General features: G+C 38.6%; 3 protein-coding genes across 4 annotated transcripts in view; 1 reads left to right on the plus strand and 2 right to left on the minus strand.

Annotated features, from left to right (window-relative positions):
- naglu (N-acetylglucosaminidase, alpha) overlaps positions 1 to 1,025 on the minus strand; it is an 11,619-nt gene extending 10,594 nt beyond the window's left edge. Inside the window, exon 1 of the mRNA XM_077738553.1 lies at positions 552 to 1,025. Within this exon, the coding sequence (XP_077594679.1) occupies positions 552 to 952 (401 nt within the window). The 5' untranslated portion in view covers positions 953 to 1,025. The remainder of the gene's footprint in view (positions 1 to 551) is intronic.
- Positions 1,026 to 1,997: 972 nt separating this feature from the next.
- Positions 1,998 to 8,166, plus strand: tfam (transcription factor A, mitochondrial). Its single transcript, XM_077738880.1, has 7 exons — positions 1,998 to 2,258; positions 3,223 to 3,356; positions 3,518 to 3,588; positions 4,867 to 5,016; positions 5,187 to 5,282; positions 6,514 to 6,570; positions 6,845 to 8,166. Exons 1-7 carry the CDS (start codon positions 2,173 to 2,175, stop codon positions 7,103 to 7,105), a joined length of 855 nt encoding a protein of 284 aa, XP_077595006.1. The 5' UTR covers positions 1,998 to 2,172; the 3' UTR covers positions 7,106 to 8,166.
- On the minus strand, positions 7,896 to 15,664 carry LOC144211531 (DNA-directed RNA polymerase III subunit RPC4). 2 transcript variants are annotated; one of them, XM_077738878.1, is made up of 8 exons: positions 15,479 to 15,664; positions 13,933 to 13,979; positions 13,679 to 13,833; positions 12,483 to 12,604; positions 10,649 to 10,724; positions 9,840 to 10,084; positions 9,066 to 9,218; positions 7,896 to 8,997 (listed from the first exon to the last, which is right to left on the minus strand). In XM_077738878.1, exons 1-8 carry the CDS (start codon positions 15,506 to 15,508, stop codon positions 8,860 to 8,862), a joined length of 966 nt encoding a protein of 321 aa, XP_077595004.1. In that variant the 5' UTR covers positions 15,509 to 15,664; the 3' UTR covers positions 7,896 to 8,859. The 2 variants fall into 2 exon arrangements, with proteins under 2 accessions (XP_077595004.1, XP_077595003.1); XM_077738877.1 differs by having other exon boundaries at positions 14,935 to 15,664.
- Positions 15,665 to 15,690: the final 26 nt, after the last annotated feature.

Consider the following 15,690-nt stretch of genomic DNA (forward strand, 5'->3'; position numbering starts at 1 on the left):
TTCAGGGTGTCCCACCCCTCTGGCCCGAAGTCAACTGGGATAGGCTCTAGCACCCCCCGCGACCCTAATGAGGATAAAGCGCTTCAGAAAATGAGATGAGATGTCAAATAACAACCTTTTAACCCAGTACTAATACTCTGTTCAACATATGAAAGCAGGCAGCCCGGTGAGCAAGTGGTACACGTGTCGGCCTCACACCTCTGGGGTCCTGGGTTCAAATCCAGGTTGGTCCACCTCTGTGGAGTTTGCATGTTCTTCCTGGGCCTGTGTGGGTTTCCTCCCACATTTCTAAAACATGTATGGTAGGCTGATTGGACAATCTAAATTTCCCATCTCTAGCCACCATTTCAGGGTTTTGCCCACCTCCAGCCCTAAGTCAACTGGGATAGGCTCCAGCACCCCCGGGACCCTCACGAGGATAAGGCGTTTCAGAAAATGAGGAGACAAATGAAAGCCGTTTTCAAGTTGGCTCTTACATCCTTTGATTCTTCTGGAATTGGCCCACAAATAAAAAACTATTTGGACACCTCAGACACCAATGCGTCACTGACCTATGCCGGGTGTTGATGCGGAGGACACCGGAAAGTTTTGGAAGTGGACGGGGTAAATCCAACTGGTCACCGGACCAAGACACGTGACAGTTGCAGAAATACTTCAGGTAGTTGTAAATCCCAGACGCCACAGACACTCCAGTATTGCCCGTGGCGACTATCTTGTTGTTTTTGGTCGATTTGAGCTCACACACATCCAGACTGTCGTTGGAAAGGCTTCTGTTCACTATGACGATGAACTCAGTGTATCTGTTCCCGAGCAGACGTCTCAATAGTTCGACCACAGCTCTGCCCTGCGTCTTGTCGCTGGCTTGCGGTTTCAAATTATCCAATGTGGGAAATTTGCATGTCGCAGTTGTAGACAGATAGAGCAAAATGACGACTAGCAAGCTGTGCGACATTTTCGACCCTTTGGAAAGATTTCCCACCGTAGCTCAGGTTTAAAACAGAACAGCAGCTCCATTTGTAGATAACCAGGAAGCGTCGCGCTCCCGAGGAACTAATAGCCAATCGGATGAGGGCATATAACTTGTAGCCAATCAAAATTCTTCATTTGAGTTTGCAGTTTTGTAACCATGTGATCAAACACATTGGCCATGTGATATGATGATAAATTTCAATTCCAATCACACATTACAAAGACATGACATTCAGGTTCAAATGTTAACCTTGTCTCTTTTGTTTAAATCAAATAATCAATCACGTAGAATTTCATGTGGTTAGCACGTCAACCTCAAAGCTCCGGGTTCCTCAGTTCAGTCTGTCCACCTTTGTGGAGTTGGTATGTTCTCCTTTGGCCTGTGTGGGTTTTCTCTAGGTACTGTGGTTCCCTCCCACATTTCAAAAGCATGCATGGCAGTCTGATTGGACACTCTAAATTGTTCTTAGGAATGGGTGTGAGCATGAATGGTTGTTTGTTTCCTTGTGCCCTGTGATTGGCTGGCCACCAATTCAGGCTCTAGCACCCCCCGCGACCCTAGTGAGGATAAAGCGGTTCAGAAAATGAGATGAGTTTTAAATTATTATCATTTATTGATTATTTGTTTGTTTGTTATATGTGTACTTCGTGGTGAAGCTTATGTTGTAAAAACAATAATGTTGATTAGTTTGAACTTAAAATAGCATTTATTTGTAGTGTACTTATTTAATTATATGGCTGAACATCATTTGCACATTTTTGGTCCAGAAAATGAATGAATGAATTATATTCTGTTCCTATTCACGTTTAACGCAGCGCCCCGACTTCATTGGCATTGGGGTTCAATTACACATCAAATAATGTGTAGTTCTTTTATTGGTTCGTGATTTTTTGTATACAATGCTGTGAAATATTTATTTCACGTGTATCTAATATTTTTTTTGAATCAGCATTTTGTTGTTTCCGTTAGATTTATAGCTTTAACGCTCCAGTCCACTTGGTGGCAGTATCGAACAATAGAGCTATTTCCTTTTTATACCCACAATCCACCTGTGGTCATTGAGGGCGCCTTTTGCTGCTGCAGCAGATGCATGTGTTTAGAAGTGAAGGATATCGAATGCATTAATATTTACCTTCCCCCATAATTGTTAAATCTTTTTGTTTGTTTGGACTAGCTTAATTAACCGCGCAAACATCTCGGACATGGCTCCTTTCGGATTAGTGACTGCAAGTGTAAGCCTTTTTGCCAAGTCCTTCAATGTCTTCACATGCAAAAGTATTTTGCCAAGGTAACCAATGAGTTTATCCGTGAATTCTGGTCACTTTCTTGTAGCTACCGTTTTTTTCCGATCACATTACAATTTGTGATCCAGTGTTAAGGCATAGTAATGTCCTCATCTTATCTCTCACCTCATTTTCTGAACCGCTTTATCCTCATTAGGGTCGCGGGGGTGCTGGAGCCTATCCCAGCTGACTCTGGGGACACCCTGAATCTGAGTCAGCACAAGTAGACGGTCAACCATGCATTCTCACCCATACCTAGGCACAATTTAGTGTCCAATCAGCCTACCATGCATGTTTTTTTGGAATATGGGAGGAAATATGAGTACCCGGAAGAAACCAATTATAGTAGGGTCACTTTTTCAACCACTGTCATCATGTTTCGTTTTTGGTTGGGTTCATCGGATGACTTGGATGGTCCAGGACGAATAAGAGGCATTTTCAAGGACATTTTAAAAATCCAAACAAAGCTGGAATGAAAGACTATGCTAAAGCTTCTTCCTCTACTGCTACTTTTTGGTACACTTGATCAAATGTCAATTTGATGGGACAATTTAGTCACTGTCTATTTTGGAGAAAATTTAAGACTTTGAAGTGCGCCTTATAATCGTGAAAATATGGTAATTGCTATTGACTTCCAGGTATGAAGCACTCACTACACAGTCACTTCTAGAGCCAGCCATTGTTGATGTTTTGGATTTTTTTGTATAAAATCTTGCAGTGGGGGAGGAGCTATATGATGGAGGATATGGTAAACTAAGATGGCATCTGCACATTTCACACTATTGTTTCAGTTCAGGCGTTTAGTTTTTTTACTATCCGACAGTGGTGGTTTTTGGTTTTCTGTTTTTTTCCCATATATAAGGCGCACTGGATTATAAGGCGCACTGTCTATTTCGGAGAAAATTTAAGACTTTTAAGTGTGCCTTATAGTCGCTAAAATACGGTAATATTTGTGTCCTCCTTCAACAGAGTCGTCAATGCATCGTTCAGGAACCCAGTGAAATGCCTGTCCACTCAAGTCAGTGGTCCTCCAAAGAGGCCTCTGAATGGATACATGAGATATGTTTTACAACAGAAGCCGGTCTTAGCGACTCAGAACCCAGGTAAAGTTTTACTCTAACATCAATTTGAAATTACCTCAATGTGCAATGAAGAGTGTTGCAGTATAACATTACTTGGTACTGCTTCTCGGTTTGAGATTTTATGTTTATTAAGAATTGTGCTACAACTCGTCACTATACTGTAATCTTGCTGTCTCCTTTAGAAATAAAATTAATAGAGATCATCAGGAAGATTGCCAGTGAGTGGAGATCGATGAGTCCAGAGAAGAAACAGGTATTTAGTACAGTGTAACCTTTAAAATTTCAATGGCCAAATGTAGCTTATCTGCCCCGGGTCATGTTTCCTAGTTGGTGACATAGTTATTTTCTTGGAAAATGTAGAACTTGATGTCTCTGTCCATAAATTTCAGCTTTGTTTGTCTATGGGACATTCTCCTGGTGAACTTAGATACAATTTGCTCATATCTAGTCTTGATTTTCAAATGATCTAGTTTAGACCATGGTTTCCATCTTGGTTGTCTTCCATGAAGTTCTCTTTATCCAACAGTAAACTTTTCTTCTGAAACTTCTACCAGCAATAACATTTTCCCATTGGTAATAAAACAAAACAGACAGACAAAACACTGAAAGAAACATGCAGGGGGGAAAAAACTACCGTATTTTTGTGACTATACGGCGCAGTTAAAAGTCTTAAATTTTCTCCAAAATAGACAGTGCGCCTTATAATCCAGTGCACCTTACATATGGAAAAAACAGGAAAAACAAAAACGAAAAACCACCACTGTCGGATATTAAAAAAAACACAAATGCCTGAACTGAAACAATACTGTTAAATATGCAGATGCCATCTTAGTTTACAAAATCTTCCATCATATAGCTCCTCCCCCACTGCAAGATTGTATACAAAAAATCCAAAACATCAACAATGGCTGGCTCTAGAGGTGACTGTAATGAGTGCTTCATACCTGGAAGTCAATAGCAATTACCGTATTTTCGCAACTATACAGTGCATTTAAAAGTCTTAAATTTTCTCCAAAATAGACAGTGCGCCTTAAAATACAGTGCACCTTATAATACAGTGCGTCTTATAATACAGTGCGCCTTATATATGGAAAAAATGTCATTCATTGAGGGTGCGCCTTATAATGCGGTGCACCTTATAGTCGTGAAAATACGGTAAACAAAAACCAGTAAAACACCTTATGCACCCATAATTTCATCAACGTTTATGTTGACTAAAAAAATATGATGGAAAAGTCCCTTTAAATTTGGTGCAATGTCATACATTTCTTTAAAGCTACGCTACATGTTTCAGAACTACTAATTGGTTTGAGCAGGGGTTATGAGATAATTTTTTATAGGAAACTTTATTTCTGTTTGAGATTTAATGACTCAAGGGATGTAACTTCCCCAAAAATTTAAAATTCCTAATTGTATCACTGTAAGGAATCCACAAAAGGCATCTTCCAAAATGTTTAGTGACGAAATATTTTTGTAAATGCATAAAACTATCTGTGGAATTGTTAATAAACTGTTTAACATTTTCTTGAAGCCTTTTGAAGATGCATTTCTGCGGGAGAAAGAAGTGTTTAAGGTCAATCTACAGCAATACCAAGCTCAATTGACTCCAGAACAGATTGAACAGCAAGTGTTTGATAAGAGGCAGAGAATGGCCAAGAGGAAGGCCATCCGTAAGAAGAGGGTAAGAAAATGAACATTCGTAAATTCTACAGAGTTGGACTTGGATAAATGCACTCCAGTATTTGAATTTGAATGACCAAAGACCTTATGAGAAATTAATGCTAATCTGGTGTCTATCACATTACTGGAAACCTATTTGAACCATTCATATTCTTTTTTTATTTGATCTAGGAAGCAACCACCATGGGAAAGCCAAAACGTCCTCGCACATCATTCAACATCTTTATGTCCGAACACTTTGAGGAAGCCAAAGGCACAAACACGCAGGTTTGTAAAAAGAGTCCCAATATTGTAAGCAGGTACTGTGATCCTTCACTGCTTCATGGCATCAATACATTGCGCTTTTTAAATGTATTTATTTAAAAAAAAAAATCAAGTTCCTAAAAATGTCAAAATTCACACTCAAACTCAAGCGGAAGACATGAGCTGAAAAATGGCGGACATTCCTCTGGATACAAACATGATTAGAACCAAAGCCAAGACATTTTACGATAGTTAAGCTCCTGATGAAGAAAATGAAGATGAACCCATACCTGTCAACCTCTGCCGATAACTGCCCTTATAAATGATTGATTCCCCGTACAAACCCCCCAAAAAACGTACAAACACCATACGACGCATGTTTACTCGCGGTAACTCGTTTCTTACTATGTGGCTCCTCCATGCTTGCTTCTACGATATTTACTCTATGTATGTCTACGCATGGACATGTCATCCTTTATCGATATTGTCGTACGCACCGCTAAAAAAAATACATACGATTGAGGATAATTTTTGCTGGTATACCGTGACAATAGTAACGATCGATGACTGTAGCGTCGTTGGCTACCACCCTACGAGACTATCTGGATTTTAGCCAAAACGGTCTTATTGAGATCGTTTTTCATAAATATTGGCGTTTTTGTTTTTATTTTCCCCGTACAAAAGTCGGTGTATGGCGTAGATGATTTGAAATGGTAAAAAACGTATAAAATACGTATAAAACGTACAAGTTGACAGGTATGTGAACCTCATCCTTGTGGTTTTTATTGTAAGCAAGAGCTTGTTTGAAAAAATTAAGAAGAGGTTGTCTACTAAGCATTCCACTGTATGAAGAAGCCTTCTCGACAGACCAAGAGGCAGCGAAGCCGTACTTCGAGTAAGAGTCCCTCACAATAGCTACAATACACAATATTACATTGAGACAACATATTTTACAGTTTTTTTTTGTTATAACATGAATTTCACTCTCACTACCCGTATTCTATATGGTGTACTGTATACAAGGGGGGTAAATTTTTTTTTAATTTAATTTAAATTAAGCATTTTTGAAGGGGCATCCCTACTTCGCGGAAATTCACTTATCGCGGGTGGTCCCGGTCCCCATTAACCGCGATAACCGAGGGAACACTGTACTTTTTTTTTTTTATCAGGAAACGAAAATCTCCAACTTTCTGGCTTTCTGACACAATACAATGAGTTCATATTGAATAACAGATTTTCATGTGTTGTTTACTAGTCAAAGATGCAGGCACTACTGATTGAATGGAGAAATCTTTTCAACCATCAGAAGCAGGTGAGCGACAACATTTTTTTCTATGGTTTATGCAATATATTTTGCACATCCGTTTATGCACGGACATTTCTATATCGTTTCTGCTAGCCCTCCCAGTCAAAAGGGATTAGACATTTATCTCAGTCCATGGTTGCTAATGAGTTCATATTACAAAATTTATACATTTTAGAGACCCAATTCTGATTCCGTGTTAAATCAAAAATGGATTTTGCCTGTGCGTCCTGTGATTTTTATAAAAGGCTTATAAGGAAACATCTATATTTCACCATTGCAGGTGTATGTACAACTGGCAGAAGATGACAAAATCCGCTACAAGAATGAGATAAAATCATGGGAGGACCATATGACGGAAATCGGACGAAAAGACCTGATCCGAGACAAGACTCTGTCGGATCAGAAGAAAAAGGCTGCAATGGCTGAAAAGGCTAAGAAAGCAGAGAAATTAAAGAAAGCAGCAGCAAAGGCACAAGCCGCCAAAGCCAAATCTAAACTTAAAAAGACAACAGTTACAGTTAAGAAAGTAAAAAATACTTAATTGTATTTCTTTTGTATCTCGGTTCATGGCATGTGTTGGCTCTTTCTCATCTAACACTACATTTTTTTTTTTTCGACAAATCCCAGTTATCTTCCCTTCTTTACTGTGTTCTCCAGGAATTAAGATTAAACATCCGTTCGGTTAATTGGTACGATTGTGGGGTTTTGAAATGTAATTCAAATGGGAAAAGTAACCAAAGACTTTTACTTAAGTCTTTAAGTATCATCATTAAGACTCCTGCCTATTACTTGCGGAAACAAATGGAAATTGCATAACGTAACATACATATGTGTCCATCTATGATACTTCAATGTTTTGGCCTTTCAGCAAGAAGAGCTTTTTTAGGACACTGGTCTTCTGAACAGCTCACTAATTTGGAAACATATAACCATCTCAAATGTTGAAAATTCAATGAATAAATAAAGTGTTTAAGGTAAATCAATACTATTATTATAGCAAGACATTGGTTTGGGTTTAAGGCACTGCTATAACAGTTAGCATTCATTTACTGTGCAAGATGGTCGTCAACATAATGTTATACTGCCGTGGTTGCTTTCACTTTCCAGCGACTGAATATTTTTGGTAACATTTGGATGCCGCAGTGATTTACCAAAAATAAAGAATGACTAGTCAAAACTACTGAAAATGTTGTTGATTGATATTTAACTACAGATTTAAGAAGCATCCTTTCCATTTCACGGTTCAGAGTGCAGCTACTTTGGTATTTTACTTCACAGTATTTTCCACATTGAGAGGTCTAGGAGTATGTACAGAAACTTGACTGAAGTCGTATCGTTCTTATTGTCTCATTTTTATTTTAATAAGCTTGGGCATATGACTAAACGACTTGCATTATCCAATTTCCCTTTCGTCATCTCCAAACAAGATGAAATGTTATTACACATGACACACCATGAAACACAACTTTCTCTTGTGCCCTTTTCTTTTAGACGTTTTTTTTCTTGACTTAATGTTGTCATACAAGAGTATACTCTTCCGGTTTAAAGAATAGTGCCTGTAATCTGCTTTTTATAATGTTTTCAATAAAAAATAAGACTTAAGATTGGTTGTCAAATTTTGATGCATTGTGAAAATTAGAGAAGGCAACTACAAATTTTCTTGACCACAATCAAAAAGTTTGATGTTAAAGTTTGTTAGCTTAAAATTGCTTATTTGAAGTTGTCACTGCAAAGTTTTCTTGTCCCCTTTTCAGACATTTCCTTATCTCCACTCCTGCACTCCATTTCCAAGAATTATTTTTAAGTTAGTGAACATTAAGAATCTGGTTAGACTAAATATTTCAGTAAAAAAAACTCAAGTTTTTTGGTTTCAAAAATAAGTTTATTCAGTTTTCAGTAAGAAAAAAACAAGGAAAAGCCACAGACTTGATGTTTTAAATAAGGTCCAAAATGTGCATTACATAAGTAATATTTGAAGTATGCTACATTTGGCGCAACTGTACTATTAATTAACAAAGGGCACAGCTGAAATAATTAGTTTAAACAAAAATTACAATTAAAATGTTGGAGTTTTGATTAAATGGACTGAAGTTGAATATTATTAACAATAGGTTGGAAGGCATTTGTGCTTCTAAACTTGTGGAAAGATAAGCTTTAACTTTTCTGTTTTCTTTTTTCAACATAATCATCAATAATAGGTAAACTACCATAGGATCAGTTTACAGATCAACAGTAACATTTTTATTACAATATTTACTAGCATAAACAAAGCATATTTCTCCTATGGTGAGATGATCAGGATCCTTGTTGCTGTTGAATCGATTGTTCCAATAAATTTTGGAAATTTGGAGATACGACTAGTTTATGCTTAATATTTCCTAGAACCATCATGTCTCCAGTCTTGGCGTCAGAAAGGTCCACGGACACAAGTTGCTGAAAACAACAGCAAAAATTATAACATGCACGTGTCGATCTGAAATGAGCATTTCAACGTTAACAACCTGCAAGAATGACGAAGCGGCTCCATCCGTGATGTCCAAGACAATATCGGAGAGTTTCATCTCCACCTTCCCAGATTTACGTATTTGGAGCTTTCCGAGAAATCCTTCTGGGAATTCGGACAGCACGGGGGAGGACTTCACCGGAGGAGAGTCCTAATGACATGAAAATATATAAATAATGTGTAAACCAGTGGTGTGCCATCAGGCCCTTCAAGGCCGTCTCTGCTGGCCTAAGAACTATCTGAATCATAGACTGATGTTAATTATATTTTGTCCATGAATACTTATTGAATAATTCCAAATTGTATGTCAAGGCCTTCACAATTAAACAAGCGTCAATAAAACTGTTGCTTTAACCGATCAGAATTCGATTTGGTGACATCCAGGCCTTCTCGCAGGCGTAGGGATATGTCATTGCCTTCTCGCAGGCGTAGAGATACGTCATCGCTTTCACCAGCTATGATTGGCTAGTGATAGAGTGGACTAGCCAGAGCTACCAAACTGAATCTGGAGGGAGCTGCACAAGCAAATATATTGTTGTGTTGATTTGAAAGCGGTTTTGTCAACCCACAAAGCCATTTTCAAGATATATATGTAAATACACATATATATACATATAAACACTATGCGTACATATATAATGTGTGTATGCATTTTGTTTTGAAAAGTACAAACTTGTAAAAAATACTAACATCCAATCAGTACCATCTCATGGGACCCTGCTGTGCATGAAAAAAAAAAGAATGAGAGAAATACTACCAATTGTTGACTCACTTGGGCTTTCCCATGCAGCAGCTTCTTTTCCTTGCCAGCTTTCACAAATTTGGGTTCAGGAGTGGAGTTTGTTTTTTGTGCTCTAGCTGGCATACAGTCAGGTAACTGCATGAAGAAGAGCTCTTCTTTGCTGGACAGGCGGAGAACTTGCAGTATATCAACTAAAGATGGCTGGTCTTTTTTATGGCTTGTTGTAAGGTGAGCACCTGAGGACGGTGGTCCAAGAAGAGCCTTCTCTGGACTCGCTTTTGAAACAAGGAGAGACTTTAGCAAGAATGAGATAATGTAACAAGTACAGTACAAAGGTTTGAACTTTTAAAAAAAATAGGACTTGGCAAATGTTACTGATTTTACCCACAATTAATCCTTTTTTTCCAATGATTTGAAGTCATAATTATCACACTTTCACACCAACATACTGCCAAATTAATTAATTACCATATACTCTGGACTATAAGTCGCACCTGAGTATAAGTCACACCAGTCAAAAAAAATTGAAATGTCTATTACTTTGAGTAATTGTTTTATTTTTTACTTTTCTCATTTTTAATATCATTGATTATTTTTATTTATTTATAATTATTAGTTTTATTTTTTAAAAGTATTTTTCGCTGTTTTGATCCTTTAGAACAACGTACTGTATGAAGTTGGTGTAGCATATTAATATGAAAAGGTTTTAAGAGCAGTCAACATCTTTTTATTTTTATATTCTGAAAAAAAAGTCCAATATATCAAATTCAGGAAAGTACCGCCTGAGGTGATGGTGCGACTATAACTCACTAAACCTTAGGAAAAATACATTTTCTTACTTGTGCTTGTCTGACAGAGGGGTAACTGGATGGGTTTCAGCTTGGTGTCATTCTTCAAACTAGGATCACAAATGAACTGTGGGAAAAAAACAGACAATTGCTTTTGATGGGTAAGATAGGTAAGTACATTTTCTCTTTTCACAATTTCACTTACAAAGTCCTCTAAGACCTACAATGAAAGTAACTGAGCTAGGGTTCTGTAAGAAGCAGGGGATTTTAAAGATTAAAATAATCATTTGTATCAATCTTTGGTGATCAGCCATGTCGCATTAAAACAGTACCTCAAAAAGAGTCTAATGTTGATGCTTTTTAGACCGTTCACTACACTGAGGTAAAGGGTACCCGTCATTTGTATCAATCTTTGGTGATCAGCCATGTCGCATTAAAACAGTACCTCAAAAAGAGTCTAATGTTGATGCTTTTTAGACCGTTCACTACACTGAGGTAAAGGGTACCCGTACGTTTGGTCGACGGAGATTCGGCTTGGTCGACGGAAGTTTGGTCGACGGACGTTTTGTCAAACGGACGTTTGGTCGACGGACAGTTCTCTCTCTCTCGTGATTAAAATTTTAAGAGCGAGAGATTACCTGGTTGATCGCTTTCAAAAGTAAACTCTCTCTCATGATTATAATTTTGAGAGCGAGCAAATCCGGCGACCAAACCTCTGTTCGACGAAACGTCTGGGGACCAAGTGTCCGTCGACGAAACATCCGGTCACGGAAGTAAAGGACAGCTAAACACACATAACAAAGAAAAATACACATGCTATTGTCCAATAAAAACTAAAATACATGTCATTTTTACAATGCCTGCTAGCTTAATACGAATGTACAATTGTAGATGTCATTATATAAATACTAGCAGTTAAAACAAATCAACCTTAAAAACAAGTTGAGTCATTCCTTTTCCGAGCTGCTTACTCTCACAAGGGTCACAAGGGTGCTGGCGCCTATACCAGCCGACTTCGGGCCAGGGGAAGAAGACACACTGAATCGGTGGCCAGCCAGAGTTACATTTGCTGAGAGTACTCAGGAATGAGCAAATAAACACCAAACTGCAGAGAGCGATCAACAAAGCCCAAAAGATCCTAACTGCCCCCTCCCCTGTCCACCATCTACAAATCATACGAAGGGCAAAGAGCATCCTAAAAGACAATACACATGCCGGTTCCACCTCTTCAACCTGCTGCCTTCTGACAGGTGCTACAGGACCATAACAGCCAAAACAAACAGAATCAAGGACAGATTCTTCTAAAGAGCCATCAGCATACTCAACTTGAATTCTGCACTTAAGGGGGACCTAATCTAGACTAATTTCTTGACTTGTACATGCACTAAAATTCCATAGGCTACTGACCACTTTAGTCACTGTTTGTACCTGACTACTTATTTATGTGACCACTTCGTGTTGGCTACTAGTTATGTTGACTACTTATTTATTTATTGATTATTTATTTGTGCACTTCATGGTGAATCTTTAAATCTCATTATACTTCTATAATGACAATAAAGGCATTCAATTCCATTTAATAAATATACATGTCATGTAGCCTACAGTATTTATTGCGATCAGGATTACCTACTAAACTGCACAAGAACTGCACTGGACACTGTACAGTGACAAAAAAAAAACTTTGAATCATTTTTACTGATTCTTAATCCTAAAAAACATTAGAGGTTATGTGAAGGCCAGTCGCTTAAAAAATAATAACGTGTTCTTTCACTGCCTGACACGCTCTTCTGCTTGACAACTAAGCGAGTCACAGTCTGCTAATTAAACTAAACTGCCAGACACACGGACACATTCTTGTGAATTTAGTGTAGATTTAACTTACATCATCTCTTTCTAGTTTTCGGAAAATTTCATCTTCATCGTCTGAGGGGAGGTGCTCTTTCTTTACAGGTTTAAATTTAGGAGATGAGGTGACATCGTACAATCCTGCAGGAGCAACCCAGCCTGCAAGAATAAAAATGTATATAAATTACTGTAAAGGCATAAAAGATGTACGTCATACCCCGGGTGGTCCCGGTCCCCATTAACCGTGATAGGCGAGGGAACACTGTATACCAATTTTAGTCACCAATTATGGGTGCGGGTTGTACACGGGGGTGGCCCGGTGGAGTGAGTTATTAGCACGTCGGCGTCACAACTCTGGGCTGATGGGTTCAAGTCCAGGTCGGTCCACCTGTGTGGCGTTTGCATGTTCTGCGTGGGTTTTCTCTGGGTACTCCGGTTTCCTCCCACATTCCATAAACATGCATGGTAGGTTGATTGGACACTCTAAATTGTCCCTAACTATGGGTATGAGTGTGCAGGGTTGTCCCTCTCCTTGTGCCCTGCGATCGGCTGCCCACCGATTCAGGGTGTCCCCCGCCCATGGCCCTGAGACAGCTGGAATTGGCTCCACCACCCTCCGCGACCCTAATGAGGATGATGCGGTTCAGAAATTTAGACGAGATGAGGTTATACATGATGTTATACTCGAATAAATACGGTACTGAATTTCACTCCGAAAAACAGTATTCATTCATTTTTGGACTGTAATAAACAGGAATAGTCAGACCTGTTGTCAAAGTACTATTTTTTTTAACTCTATCGGTACTATTAAAAAATGACCACATTTTTATACTTAAGAATGCAAAAACAGTAAATTAAATGTTGTTTATTTTTATTTATTCTTTCAGTGCGATTGATGGAGGGTGGTTGCCAAATCCCTCCCACTTTAATTGGATTGGAAGTCTAACAAGTTAACAAGCAAATATATCCTACATTACTGTCAATAATAGTGTAAGTAAAATTACCCCATGACACAAAATGTCTCGTAATCTGCCATTGTACAAAAACTAATTACTGAGTAGTAATACTTTTGCAATCCATTAATAATCCGGATACAATATTTCAGTATCAGTACTTAGAAACCTTTATTTTGACAACCCTACAAATTATTGTCCAAAAATGATGGTAATTACTGTCTAATATTTATGTACAGTGAACAAGGATCTAAGGCTGTACTTGAAATTAAATATGAACCTGTTTTCAGTCGGGTTTCAGCAGGACCCTGTTCAAAGATGGAGTGACACTGGATTGTTTGTGGCTTTTCTTTCCTCCTGCCTCTGTTTGCTCTTCTTCGGTCATCTCTCTGTTTTCTCTCACGTTTTGTCGCCACTTGAATCTCTTGCTTTATGCTAGAATTAGATTGATTCACTTGGTAAATGCCAATAATCACAAATGACAAATACAGTATATTATACGTACTACAATCTAAAACTGTGGCGACCACTCACTCGTCTTTGCTTTTCCGCACAGTGTTGACGTTTGGCTCGAAGGTTTTCTTGTGACAACAGAAAAAGGGAAATTGTGGGATTAGGATAATTAGGTTAGGACAATGCAGATGAAATTATTTTTCTTTTATAAACCTTGTCTTGCATTTTTCATGTGGCTTGATTGGTACCAGTGGAACACATACAGTATTAAAATAAAAATAACATTTGTATCATTCCAGATTTTCAGAATTAGTGTACATACTTTTTTCATTCATTTTATGTACCACTTTATCCTCACTATGGTCGCGGGGGGTGCTGGAGCCTATCCCAGCTCACTTTGGGCCAGAGGCGGGGTAAACCTTGAACTGGTGGCCAGCCAATCACAGGGCACGAGGAGACAAACAACCACGCTCACACATATAGCTTTAGAGTGTCCAATCGGGCTACAAATGAATGTTTTTTGGAAAAAGCACCCCCCACAACCCTAGTGAGCATAAAGCGGAAAAAGAATGAATGAAAAATGAATAAACTACTATGTTAAAGTGAAGTGTGGAGTTTCCTATAGAAATTTGCTTCATCTTGTTGCCTCTCTAGGAGAATACCAATTATGCACAGGTGACCATTTTTGTAACATTAAAAATCAATGTGAGCTTGCATGTTCTCTCGGGCTTGCATTGGTTTTCTACGGGTACTCCGGTTTCCTCACTCATCCAATGAACATGCATCTTAGGCTGGTTGAACACTCTAAATTGGCACTAGGTATGACTGTAAGCCTGAATGGGTTTCATCATAAAACTGAAAGTTGGCACTCATCATTTACTTTCTAGGGCCACACAAAATGATACGGCGGGCCACGTTTGGCCCGCGGGCCGCCACTTTGACACCAATGCTCTAGAGGCAATTGGGAGAAATCTTATTATGCACAGGTGACCATTTTTGTTACATTAAAATCAACGTGAGCTTGCATGTTCTCCTGGGCTTGAATAAAATCAACAGTATTGATGATGATTGCCTTTTGTATACCTTAGTTTTCTTCAGAACACCCCCGAGTGTCAGATCCCGAGTTCGGAGTGACGTCAATCTTCGAGCGGAAGTTGGGGAAGGGAAGCATCCGCGATTCAATGGGGAAAACAGTCCTCTGCTAGCAGTTTGACTCAAATGACCCCCATTGTTGTTGCTAGAGCAACAGGGGACCTCTTCTGTATACTTCGTTTCCATAGTTTAAGATGGTTTTACTCCTTCACAGCGTTGCTCATCATTTTTTCTTATAAAATGCTTATACTCAAGGGGGAAAAATCATTTCGAAAGGAAATGCATGCCGAGTAATAACAGCCTTCAAAGGATTTTATTTAAGAGGCTTAGGACACTAATACGGTCGTCAAACTTTAAACATATACCTTTGAAATTTGCATTTGTAAAATGGTTTTAGCCACGTTAAAGTGCATATAACGTGAGGCATTAACGTATCATTTATCTATGTAATTCAAAACAAACTACCAAACAGTACTACTACTTCCGGTTTGACACAAAAGACATTCATTTTTGCTTTTCGTGGGGTTTTGCTTACGCTGGGTGTTTCCAATCGGACGCTTTTCATGCAATTCCTTGCTCCTGTCCCCCTTTATATGGTCTCTTGAGGTGGGAAGAATAACGAGAATTTAACAATAAAAGCACGAAGTCCGCGTTTAAAGCTAGTAGCTTTCCCACAACATCCTGTCGTGTATCATCGCTTAGCTTCTGTTGTTGTATTAAAATGACAACGCCTAGTAATGCCACCAG

Source organism: Stigmatopora nigra, chromosome 18 (assembly GCF_051989575.1).
Source record: "Stigmatopora nigra isolate UIUO_SnigA chromosome 18, RoL_Snig_1.1, whole genome shotgun sequence".
Lineage (NCBI taxonomy): Eukaryota > Metazoa > Chordata > Actinopteri > Syngnathiformes > Syngnathidae > Stigmatopora > Stigmatopora nigra.